General features: G+C 48.3%; 1 protein-coding gene and 1 long non-coding RNA gene across 2 annotated transcripts in view; one reads left to right on the top strand and one right to left on the bottom strand.

Moving 5' to 3' along the window:
• LOC135319401 (uncharacterized) overlaps positions 1–5,615 on the top strand; it is a 33,813-nt gene extending 28,198 nt beyond the window's left edge. The window contains exons 6-7 of the long non-coding RNA XR_010377949.1: positions 1,760–2,240; positions 4,709–5,615. This is a non-coding gene — a long non-coding RNA (uncharacterized LOC135319401). The remainder of the gene's footprint in view (positions 1–1,759; positions 2,241–4,708) is intronic.
• A 3,389-nt stretch (positions 5,616–9,004) lies between these two features.
• The window catches only part of LOC135319384 (CUB and sushi domain-containing protein 2-like), a 104,788-nt gene continuing 100,828 nt past the window's right edge, over positions 9,005–12,964 (bottom strand). The window contains exons 3-4 of the mRNA XM_064479339.1: positions 12,728–12,840; positions 9,005–9,422 (exon numbers count right to left, since the gene is read on the bottom strand). Of these exons, the coding sequence (XP_064335409.1) occupies positions 9,280–9,422; positions 12,728–12,840 (256 nt within the window). The 3' untranslated portion in view covers positions 9,005–9,279. The remainder of the gene's footprint in view (positions 9,423–12,727; positions 12,841–12,964) is intronic.

Consider the following 12,964-nt stretch of genomic DNA (forward strand, 5'->3'; position numbering starts at 1 on the left):
CTTTCATTGCCATCCTTACAATGATCGCTGTCCAATGCATTTGCTCTTCCTCCCTGCTCTGAATCCTCTGCAAAATTTCCAAGTGTGCTCTCTACAGCTTCATCAACATTGCTTATAACTGGAGACCACAGTCCTTGAACATTCAACTATTCACTACGACTTTTTCTTTTTTTTTTTTTTGCTTGTTTGGGTTTTTTGGGGGAGAGGGCGTGGTAATTAGGTTTATTTATTTATTTTTAATGGAGGTACTGGGGTTTGAACTCAGGACCTCATGCATGCTAGACATGCACTCTACCACTGAGCAATACCCTTCCCTGTCATTGGGACTCCTAAGGTGAGCTTGTTCAGTGGGTTGCGGTTACATCATGAATGTCTGTAGACCAGACAAGACTATCATAAATAGTTTCACTTAAGCCATCAGGAAAGCCAAGCTGCTCCACATGTGGGACATTCCTTTTCTTCCAGCAGCTTAGGTCCCCATCCACAGGGAATGTGGGCAGGGTGGGGTGAGCCCGAGGATAGCTCTCCCCTTGTCCTGGCACTCTCCCCGGTACTGATGAAGGTCTGGGCACATTCTGAGCTGGATAATGGTCCCCACCTGTGACCGGCTCCTTTGCCTCTGGTTCCCCCTGCCCTCCTCATCATCTCTAAAGCAGAAATCTCAGAGTCACCTCCCTGCTTCAGACCCTTTGGTAATGGGCTCCCTCTGTGAATAAAGCCCCAGGCTCCTTCCGGGGCCTCCCAGGCCCTGCACGAGCTGACCCCTGACCCCTGTCCAGCTCAGCTCCTGCCGCCCCCATTTCTCATGCTTTACACATGGTTCCCCACCTCAGGATTCCTTGCATGTCTCAAATACAGACACTCTTTCTTTCTTCTGGCCTTTGACTTCATTCATTCATTCCTTCATTCATTCACCAACTATTTCTTAAGCACCTAACATAGGTCATAACCTGTTAAGAAGCTAAGGATTCAGCAGAGAACAATAACAATGCAAAAGAGACAAAAAGACCCTGACTCCAGAAAACTCACCTTTGGTAGGGGAAACAGACAGTAGGCAAGTAAACAAATAATTGTATCATACATCAGGGGGTGACGGGAAGTGATGGGCTGGGGTGGCTGTGTTAACTCCTGTGGTCAGGAAGGCCTCTTTGACAAGGGCAGTTTCAGCAGACACCTGAACAGGAAGAGGTCCCCAGGAAGAGGGCCATGGGGCCACCAGGGTCCAGAAGTACAGGCAAAGGGAACAGAATGTGCAGAGGCCTTGAGGCTGCAATGTGCTTGGCTTGCTCGTTCCCCGGCCCCCTCCACTTCACAAGACTAACTCCTGTAATTTAATGCACTATCAAGTCCAATCGGCATGACTCCGAAAATGTGCTGGATAAAGGTCTTAATGGAGGGCTGGACGTGAAGAGCTGGAAGGAAGGTTGAAAAGCAGGGAAGGAAAGCCATTGTCTGCAAGACAGGGTCTCAGGCAGCATCAGTGGCCTCAGCAAGACTAGGCTGGGGCCGGTAGGTCCTGGGAGGCGCTCCAGCATCATGTCCTGCGCCCCCTGCCTCTCCAGGGCCCCTTCTTTCTGTGGGGTCGGAAGATGTGGAACTTGGGAAACTGTATGGAACTCATCTGGGGAGGCAGCACCGAGTGGCAAGAGGTGGGCTTTGGAACCAAACCAGTTTTCAAACTGCTCATAACCCTCAGGTGCTGTATAACCTCAGGCAAGGTAACTAACCTCTCTGGGCCTTGACTTCCTTCTCTGTACAGTGGGGATTCCTGAGGCCTCGCTCGCCAGCTGGTGATGTGTCAATGTCCTACAAAGCTCCCACTGCACTGCTGAACATGTCACGTCGAGGCCGCTCGACAAGACCTGGGCCCCCTGTTTTCTTCATCTCAGAGGCCCTGGGCTCAGGGACCCAGGGCATGTATGCGGATGCAGAACTGGCAAACAACGCCTGTCATTCAGCGTGGTGTAACCTGCCCATCACCAGGTCTCCAAATCAGAATCTCCTACCAACGCCCTGAGTGCTTTCCTCTCCTGCTGTTCAAATGGAATGTCAAGGGGTTCAACCCTCAATTATCCACACTAATGAAGGGAAGAGCTGGAAAGAATACTCCAAAACAGTGGCTAATCACCCCCCACCCCAAGTCATCAATTAATAGGAAGAGGTGGATGGGAACATCCCATCTGATACCAACTACCTGGACACGTTCTCTTCCCACTGCTGCTCAGCTCCTGGGATGGGAGGTAAGTGCCCCCATGGAAGAGGCAGCAGAAAGGCACGTATCCCCTGACCCTCCAGGGTGAAGGTCAGTTGAGGAAGCTCTGATGAGATCACCTGACCCAGGTCCCCAGGAAGGAGACAGATGTGTGTGTCCAGTTATAGTCAGGTCAGGGCAGTGGTTGAAGGCTGACCCTCCCACCTCCTACTCAAATGGGAGAATTACATCCAGGTCCCCACCCAGTGATGTCCTTAGTGCCTTGGGGTCATTGGAGGAGGGGCTGGCAGTGGTCCTGAGGGAACCATGTTTAGATGCTATGGGCTCCCCTGACTTGGGCACAGATACAGGAGGCAGGATCAAGATCAGGGCATCCCGCTGCCTCCCGCGAGAAGATCGTTTATCAGCTGAAGACCTGTGCTAATAGGTGTTCAATAGAGTTCAATGGAGAAAATTGAGAAGTAATGAGACTTGGGGCCCAGAGAATACATTAAGAGGTGATCGCATGTCCAGCGAGAGCCACCGCCTGAATGCTGAAAAGGAGAAGCCCTGACTGTCGGAGAGTCCTGGGTCAGAGAAGAGGTCAGAGCAAAGAGCAAGGCTGGGGGTGATCAAAAGCAATTAAGCAGTTACCATGTTTCACAGTTCTAGGGAACACATTTCTCTCTACACTTTCATATGTTTGAAATTGGGACGTCTTAAAATCGATGGCACGTCGTACTTTAATTGGCAGCACGTTTCTCTTTCTTAATGGTACATCCAACAAAGCTGCATCTTATAACTGAGGGCACCTTGGATGCAATGGAATATAGTCCCAGGTACCTTGAGTAAATCTCTTTCCTTGTCTGGATCTTTTACCTTGGGTGAAATATCCTATTCACTTATTTAATCATTATTTATTGAGCATCTACCAAGTGTCAGACCCCGGGCTAGGCACAGCTGTGAACATGGGTCATAACAGCCCGCACGTCTGCTTTCTGAGAGTCTATTCCACACCAGGACTGTTAGGAACCCTTGACACGTGTTGTCTCATTTGTTCCCAGCGATAATCCATGGAGTAGGGATTATTATTATTACCATTGTCCCTGTGACAGCGGAAGTCACAGGTGGTTAAGTGACCTGCTCAAAGTCCTACACTGGCTGCCAAGTGGCTGATCCAGGAGTCGATTCTTCCCCCAGCTCAGTCTTGCTTCTCCCCTGTGTGTTCTGGCTATCTGGGAGCACACACTGGAGGGGAGAAGGCAATACACAAGGGACCCATGTGATGGAAGGAGACACACAGGGAGCTAAGAAGGAGAGTAACAGGAGTGTTGGGCAACCCCTAGATTTGGTTTAAACAGAGACTGGAAGGAGACAAAGAGGCAGCGAAGAGTGGCCATGTAGGGGAGGGAAGGTTCAGGAGAAGGGACCCAGCATGTCTGAGGGATGAGTGGCAAGACAGAGTGCAGTGCATCTGAAGACCAGGCCAATGTGGCTGAAGGAAGAAAGGGGTGGAGGTGGGGTGGATGCCCAGGGCTTTCATGGCCAGGTAAGGAGTTTGTGCTCCATTCGGGAAGTAATTAGATGGTTTTAAGTAAAAGCTCTCCAAGATCCTTGCACTCAGCCTCTAATGATTCTTTGTATCATGGGTGACTGTGGACTCCTAGGAGGAAGGCCCTGTAGCAAGGCTGCCATGGGCAGCTATTCAGGCAGAGCGCTGCAAAAGGGTGCCCAGGCAATGGGGTGATGAGAACTAAAAATCAAGCCTGCACTCCATCCACTAAGCTGCACACTCACAGGGCTGTGTCCCCTCAGGGTGGCCACTTGTGCTAATTTGCACAAAAGCCCTCTGTGGGCTGGCAGAGATCCAGGTTAGGAGAGGCAAGCACTGGTTAGTACTGCAGTGTCCCTACTGTGTGCCAAGCCCTGATGACACAAAAGAAGAAACAAAAAATAGGTGACATTCCTCACTCTTGGAGACCCACAAGGCTTGACAAAGGTTTTGTCATAGGAAAGAATTTTTCTTTTCATTCCTCCAAAATACACCAGCCCCTATTCTAAGAGTTTCCTTTGACTGAGTGCCTACTATGTGCCCAAAGTGGTGCCAGGTGCTTTCTGTGCCTTACCACTAATGCTCACACCCCCCTCGAAAGGCAGAGGTTACCCCATGTCCCATAGGAGGCAGCTGAGAAGCTCAGTGCCTTGCCCAAGGTCACACAGTGGGGACGTGGCACTTGATCTCCAGACACCCAACCAGGCATGAGAGCAACTTTCTCCACGTGGCCGAGGACTTGGTGTTTCATGAATAGAGACTCTGGGCCAGGCAATTTCCAGGCATTCAGTCTTTGAGTCCTCATTACAAGCCATTGGGGTGGGCCTTACAGTTTTTTCTTTTGCAAAAAATCAGCTCAAGGAGGTTGGGAGAGGCCCAAGGTGTCATGGCTAGTCAGGGTTTACGCCTACCTCTTCCTGAGCCCTGTTCCTCTGCTCTTACTCACTCCTCTCCAACAATTTTAGGTCTCAGAGCTTCTCGAAGGTGATTCATTCATATTCCTCAAAGTCTACCTTGGGACCTGGCACAGAGCAGGTTTGCAGTACACATTCGTCAAATGAATGAACAAACAGGGACGGAGAAGTAAAGTGGATGCGCACCTCACCTGCATGTAATCCAGCCACCTGTGGATGCTCTATTCCCCTCATCACTGTATCTTCTGACCCCCTGACCTGGGGAAGGTCAGGACACTGGAATCTGGCATGATATATCATCTTCAAGCTATGTAAATATTCTTCCCCAAAGGGGTAAATATCACTGCATATGATGAACTGTTTGTGGGATTACTGAGGACGTGAAATGAAATTCATCCTGATTCCCCACTTATTGAGAGGCGCTGCCCAATTTGTCTCAAATGTCACATCTGTGTGTCTTCATTTACTCCGCCACTGTACTGATTAAAAGGAATGCTCTCCCACTCCCAAGGCAGAGCCCTCAGCAATGGAGTGGGTTCGCTCAGGAAGGAGGCACACACAGTCCCCTCCTGGGCAGAGGGAATGGCCGTTCATCACCTCCCCCCAAGAAGGGGCCCCCTGCCAGACACGCTGTTCTGGCCTGGCTGGGCTGAGTGGTGAAAACTGCATATTCAGTGTCTATGTGTATACGGTCAAAGAGCGTCCATTAGCCCAATTCTGAGCTGTCTGTGGAATGCCCCAGGATGGGGGAGCTCTTTCGGAACGAGGAAATTGTCTGAGAGGCCAGGACAGGGGAATCAGCAGGTCTGATTACAGGAGGGAATGAAACCAGGAAGGGTCCATTTCTGGACCTCAATTTCCCTGTGTGCAAAGTGACATGATCACCTCAGCCCTGCTCCCTGCTCCAAAAGCCAGGAAAGCACACTCTGTCCTGAACCTGCCTCTGTCTCCTGGCAGAATGACACACGGAGCTCCATCTCCATCTGCCGGTCCCTCCAAGATGCGTGTGTCTGACCCCGTTTTACTAGGCTGTGGTCTTTAGAAAGAGATGACATTACTGACCTTGCAACTGGGAGCAAAAGCTCACCAAGAAGTGACACTAAATCGAGCTCTTCCTCTTTCTCCCCCCTGTTCTGTTCCCTTTGGGAGTGTGGACGGATAGGGGTAGAGGGGGCAAATTGTGACTGTGAAGAAGAGGCTTGGCTGAAACATCAAGGACTGCACACAGTAGGCTCTCAAGACGTATCAGCTCAGTAAATGAAAGAACTTCTACCATTAACTTTATGTGTGATGTCAGCCTCACTGGGCTCAGTTTTTCAGGTGGACCAATGGTTCATGGGTAGACTTCAGGACATCTGAATTATATTTTTAAAAATACAGAAAAGTATTGTGTTTCTGTGAGTGTGTGTGTGTGTGTGTGTGTGTGTGTGTGTGTGCACGCATGTATGTGTGTGTCTGGAGACAGTCACAGCTTTCAAGTCCATGACCCCAAAGTCTAGGGTCTGCTGAATGTGTCACTCGTGCCATTAGCTCTAAAGCCACCATCTCTGATACAAAGAAAAGAGACCATGAAAAGACTAAGTTCCTGGGATTGGCCTCATAAGCTCCAATCTACCAGGTGACAGGGCCAGCAACCCCAACGGGCAGTGCTGGGGCTCATGGATACGGAGACTCCTCTGCTCCTCCCTCACAGAAGTCACGGTCTGTTTATAAGCCCAGACACACCATGAACAACTGGGTTGAGGACTTCATGCAAACTCAGGAGCCGAGGGGCTGGGGTAGGGCTGGGATTCTGACCTATGGAATTGACATCTCTTTTCTTCCATCTCCAGAAATAATCCCAGGCCAGGGAGGTCAGGATGAAGGTGACTTCATTAATTCGTTGACATTTATGGAGCACAGACAACTTGCCAGTCCCTGTGCTGAGTACATCATGTGACTTGTGTGTTCTCTTCCTTAGTCCTCACAATTCTGTGAAGTATTATTCTTACCCTGATCTTACAGATGCTCAGAGAAATGAAGCAACTTGCCCAAGGTCACACAGTAAATGAGTGGCAGAGATGATATTTGATTCCAGATATGCTGCAACCCAGAACCTGAGGTCTTAATCATTGTACTATGCTGCCCCTCCCCTTATGGCTGCCAGGGAGTTTGCAAAAATACGTGTTCCTCATCCTTCTAGAATCTATGTGGAGATAATAAGTGAAATAGAACAGGTCTGATTTTTAAGGAAGGCTCTTATGTATTTGAGAATGAGAACCCAAGATGGAACTTAGATTTAGCTAAACAAAAATACCTGTTTTTATTTTATTTTTAAATTAAAAAAAATTTAGTTAGTTAGTTATTTGGGGGAGGGGGTAATTAGGTTTACTTCTTCTAATGGGCACTGGGGATTGAACCCGGACCTCATGCATGCTAAGTGTGCACTCTACTGCTGAGCTACACCCTCCCCACTAAGTACTTGTTTTTAGATCTAGCTGATTATATAGCTCTAACTGACCGAGACCCAGCCCTCAGACATGGGATCTCCTTCATGAAATGAAGTGTCAGAGTGGCTGCTTAAGATTAATGCTGTTAAAATGCAAAAGGTGCAACCAGGGTTAGGCATTAAAGCCTGCAGAGACTGCCGTCTACCTGACATTTCTGATCTGCTTATGACTCTTGTCTACCTGCTGATCAGCCTGGAAGAGGCAGAAACCGTCCCATACGATCTCTGAGAGCTGTGCGTGGAGAAGGTGTGAAGCCTCGATGCTGGAGGTGGGAGAAACGACATCTAAATGGCAGCAAGACTAGAAACATTGGGGAGAGACAGGCTGTAGGGGAGAGGGGTGGAAATCGGGCAAGTCAGAGGCTTCCACACACTGGAAGACAGACACAGAAGGACACACAGCAAGCACTGGAGAGTCTGAGACAGAAAGAGAGTCACAGAAGCCAAGACTGACACAGCTGAATTCTAGAAGGATTTAAAAGTGAAATGTAAAAATAGAAAGCTAAAAGACTAAGATGAACATCTAAATGAATATTTAGCTGGTCTTGGCATGGAAAAGGTCTTTCTAATTATAATACCAACAGTTTATTATAAAAGAAAAATTTAAAATTTAAAAGTTAGTGACATAAAAATGAAAACTGCTGCACATCAAAAGGAAACTCAATGTATTAGTATCCTTGATATGCAAAACCACTCGCAAAAAGGAAAGGGAAAAGTACTAACACCCCAAAAGAAAAGTAGGCAGAGACAGGGACAGGCAATTTACAAAATGATCTACAAAAGTCCAGACAGTGATGACAGGTGCTCAACCTTCCCTATCATCAGAGAGATGCAAATTATAACCACAAATGAGATTTCGTTGCACCCATTTTAATCAATGAAACTGACTTGAAATGCACAACATAGGTAAAGAGAGGGAATGGGCCCGCTCCAGCCTGGTGGGTGGAGGTGTGCCTCAGCAGAATCTTTCTAAGGACACCATGGAATTATGTATTAAAACGTAAAACTGACCCACTCTTTGACCCAGCAATTGCACTTTCAAGAATTCACTCTAAGATAATTAGATGAGGGTTTAAGTTGTATGTATAAGAATGTTCTTAACACACTTAAGTGTCCACAGAAGATGACTGGTTAAATAATTGTGGTACAGGCAAACCACAATGGCTTCCTCTCTGATATTCATTATGAAGAACAAAGTAGGCCTGCTTTTATTAACACAGAAAAATGTCAGCCTTGTTAACCAGACTACAGAACTACACAGATAGCATAACCCCAAGTGCACACGGATCTGCATCTCAGTGCACGTGTTACAGGGTGCAGAGAGTTGTCAAATGGACACTCCCTGGAATAGCAGAGGCGAGGCTAGGACCCCCTGGAGTGGGTGGGCAGTCCAAGCCAGGCAGAGCAGGACGGGGCGAATCTGTGTGTCAGTAGGAGGTAAGTGGGGTCAGGGTTCCTGGGGAATCAGCACCAGAAATGGGGATGTAAGGAAAAATACAGGATACTCCATTCAGTTTGAATTTCAGATTAATAGTGGATAACTTTTTAGTATAAGTCTATCCCGTGAAATATTTGGGATAGACTTATACTAACTTTTCTTCTGAAATTTTACAAACTTGAATAATTAAAATTCAAATTAACTGGGCATCCTTAATTTTTTCTGGCAACCTTAGCTGAGATGTTCTGGACACATCTCTTGTTGCCTCCCTGGATGACCCACACCAGCCTGGAGGGGCAGTGACACCAAGGCAGGCTTCATGAGGGTCCTCCCTACCACTGACTTAGCTCCAGTTCACCTGCCCATGAGTCACCCATCTCTGCTTTACTCCAGGAGTCTGGTAGGGAGTGAAGTGCAGGAGAACAGTATAGTCTTTCGAAACAGAAAAGCCAAGTGAAAATTCCTGGCCTTAAGTAGCCTTAAGCTGAGCACAAAATCCCTGAGTCACAGCTCGAGCACCTGTCAGGTGGAGATAGCAGCGTCCGTCCATGGGGCTGCTGTGGGGATTAAATGAGATGATGTATGTAAAGTGGCTGGCATACAGTCAGCACTTAACACAAGCTGATCCCCTTCCCTCCTGTCCTCGGCCGCAGCCCACACTCTTGCCCCGGGGGATTACACACCTAGTATCTCCTGTCATCTTGGGCTTTGACGGTTGGCCTTTTTTGATCTTTTCCTTGAAGCAGCAGCAGTGATGTGCTGACACTCTTCACCTGACTTCACCTTGCTCCCAAATCCCCAGCAGCAGTTCAGCTCTTTATCTGCACTTCTCACTCTCCCTAGGAGGGCGGAGGAGGATCACGCTGGCTTTGATAACTGCCTTGTAGGGACATCAGCCAAGGGGATCTACCAAGAGCAGGGCCTCGATGCCATCTGGAAATGGGTCCGGCAACATCCAGAGTCGTGATGGTGAGGAGGCCACCCTGACTCGGGGCCGCCCAGGCTAATGGGGCTGGGGGCCCTCTTGGAGCCTGTCTGTCCATCTGTTGGCTGTCCAGCGAGAGTGACTCAGGTGGGCTCTATCTACAGTGGAGGGAGCGGCTGACTTATTTCCCTGAGAGCCAAATCTTCACCAGTTTTTGACTACTGGATCTCCCCTGTCCCCAGTGAGATCCAGAGAATTTAAAAGATCTGCCCATGTTTACCCAGTTAGTCAGTTACAGGCCCAAGAAACGAGTATTTATCAGGAAATCCCTAAATATGGGATTATCCTGTGTCTTAAGTCCAGTGATAGAGAGGGCCCAGGCCCACACTGTGGCCGCAATGTTTCACGGGGTTAATCCCAGCAGAGGCTGCCCCTACTGGTCCCTCCCACCTTCCCTCTTGGCCTCCCCACTCTGAGTGTCCCAGAAGTCGGTGCAACGCACACTTTTCTGGATGCACAAACTGCCCCGTTGTCCAGTTCAGAGCCAGATCAGTGGGCTTTGGTCACAGCCTCAGCCTCGGCTTCTCCACACCTGACTCCCTTGTTAGCCTCTGCTAACATCTGTGGGCCCCTCTGCCAGGCCACAGGAAGCCAGCAGCCGCCCAGACTGCGGAGCTGGCAGAAGCCCTGCCCAGGTGGCCACGTGGAGGTGCACTCAGCTACAGCAGCCTGCTTGCACCTGTCCAGGACTTGCCTGGGCCTTGCCTGGAGCCTTTGTCTTCTCAGGGCCAATGATTTGGAGACTTGCCACCATCATGTGGCTGAGGGAGGGCAGGTCCTTCCTTCTGCCCTGTTGGTCCTGCGCCAGGATACCAAGCATCGTCACTGCTGGGCTGCCTCCGCTGGGCCAAGCAGCTGAGAAGAGGAACCCACCGGGCTCCACTTTGTCCTAGCATTCCGTAACCTTTGAATCCAGGACCCTTCATGGATCTGACGGAAGCCCTAGCCCAGCCCTGTCTAGGAGGATTTTCTGAAATGATAAAAATGTTCTCTGTGCTGCCCCATACGGTAGCCACAGGCCACACATGGAGGCTGGTGCAACTGAGAAACTGAATTCTAAATGGTGTGAAATTTTTAATAATTTTAATACAAATAGAGGCGTGTGGTTAAAAGCTACTGTATTGGGTAGCACAGCTCTAGACCAGGAATCAACCCCTTTTTTGGTAAAGGGCCAGGTAATAAGTATTTTCAGTTTTGTGGGCCATGTGGTCCCCGTGGCAATAACTTAGCTGAAGTTGCAGTGCGTACAGTTATAGGCAGTGTTGGCAAATGGGCTTGGCTGTGTTCTGATAAACTTTATTTACAAAAACAAGCCAGGAGCTGGATTTAGCCAAGGGGACTATAGTTTTTGATCCTGTTCTAGACCCTTCCAAGAGAAAAATACACATATCCTTATACACTGTGGATTCTGCATCTAGTTTCAAGGGGTTTGAAGACATTTGACACTCTACTGTAGACCTCTCCATGAATTCCAGGCTAAAGCCTCTGATTTTAAAAGGCTCTGTGAATGTACCTTCCACTCTGCTCTGCGTGGTGCAGAAACACTTGGCATTGTTTCTCAGAGAGGGAAGTGTGGTCAGGGATCAATAGAACACTTTTCTCCTAAAGCCTCATGAAAGTTCTGGCCTCAGACAAATATCCACAAGGATTACTAAATGAGGACGCCATGACTCCCAGCCGGGTCCCCCTGGGTGTCAGCCCCTCCCAGGATCTCTGCAGCCACCAGCTCTAGCGTCAATGACTCATTATTCCCACCACCCCCAAACACAGCCAGCCTCCCCAAGGCCAAGAGACTGTGGGAGGAGCTCATGGCCAGAGAGACTCTTAAGAAGCTTCCAAAGAGGACTCCCTTAGTCAGGAGGTTGTAGCTCAGGCTCGGAGAAAACTAGTCTGCATTCTGAGCCAAAGGTTCAGGGTGAAGACATAACCTGGATGACCAAGATCACACGCCTGATTTGGGGAGGAGATTATTATTTTGCCAAAATAAGCTGGGCTCTGTCAGGAGACTTCACTTTTAAAGACAGGCAGGTCTTTTCAGGAGTCCTCAGTTAAAGCAATCTGGAGTTGAGCCAGAAGCCCTCAGTTAAAGGCATGTGAAGCTTTCTCTGGAGCCTTCTCAGTATCTTCAGTTAAACTAACTGAGACCTTGGGAGCCCTCAAATACTCAGGTTAAAGCACCAAACTGTGTTCCCCACACCCCCACCAACAGGAGGTAGACTCTGCCCTCTCTGCGTGGTGTATTCCTAGCCAAGACAAAGGTGGTATCTATTTCTGTATTGCTATAGCTTCATTCAAGAAAGCGTCTTATTCTTTCAGTTCTTAGAGGCAAGAGGAAGAAAGCTTTCGAATAACTGGCATGCTTTACCAGAGTGTTATGTCATTACTGTTATTAATTATCATTAATAGTCTTAAAATATGCCTATTAATGATCTCAACACAAAATAGCAGTATGAATCTTAGCCAAGAGCAGCACAATTACCTATTAATGAGATGTAAATTTCCCAGGGAAATGACAGAGATCTAGAAGTACCACCTTCTGAACTAACATAATAAAGTTAATAATAATAATAGTGTATAATCTGAAGATATTAGTGTTAATTTGAATGCTAACACCATATTTAAACAGGCTGAGAGAAGTGGAAATTATTTGCATAACTCAAACCAAGAAACCCTAATCTATGCTATTAAGGAAAAATGGATTGTTCTTCTCTGAATGATCTAAAACTGACTCTTTGCAGTCACTATATGGAGCAAAAAAATTTTTTGCCAGCTACTTATTTCATTCCTTTTATTTAGGGTTTATATCTCTCTTATTTCCCGAAACCAAGCTGAGGTACCTGATAATACAATCAAGCCCAACAGGAAACAGAATTAAAGAAATAAAAACACAGCAATACCCAGTTAAGAGGAAAGATAGAGATGTTACCAGGCCCCCGGGATAAAGGACCGCAGCTCAGCTCCAATTCCAACTCTCAGTTTCCTGGAAACGTGGCGAGGGCAATTTAAGTAACTGAGCTACTGGTTAGTAACCAGCTTTGCAGGGACAGGTACAAGCTGAATCTGAAGATGCCCTTCCCTGCAGCCGAGAACAGCGCAGCCCGGCCTGCAGCTACTACGACCTCACACATCAGGCTCCCGACACGGGGCCGAGACACTGACCTTCGTAACTGGCGTGAAAGCCCTGGGCACTGACCGCGTAGTCACTGATGAGGCGCAGAGAGAGGGTGGTGGCTGCGCTGACGATGGTGGCTGGCAGCTGAAAACCTGTGAGCCTGAAAGACAAGGAGGTGAGACTGAGGGAGGATGACCCCCTTAGGAACTGCACGTCCTTAAGCATTTATTGAGCGCCTACTGGATGCCCGATGCTGATCTTGGGAGGACAGTGAAAGAAGCTGA

Source organism: Camelus dromedarius, chromosome 26, assembly GCF_036321535.1.
Source record: "Camelus dromedarius isolate mCamDro1 chromosome 26, mCamDro1.pat, whole genome shotgun sequence".
NCBI classification, from domain to species: Eukaryota; Metazoa; Chordata; class Mammalia; order Artiodactyla; family Camelidae; genus Camelus; species Camelus dromedarius.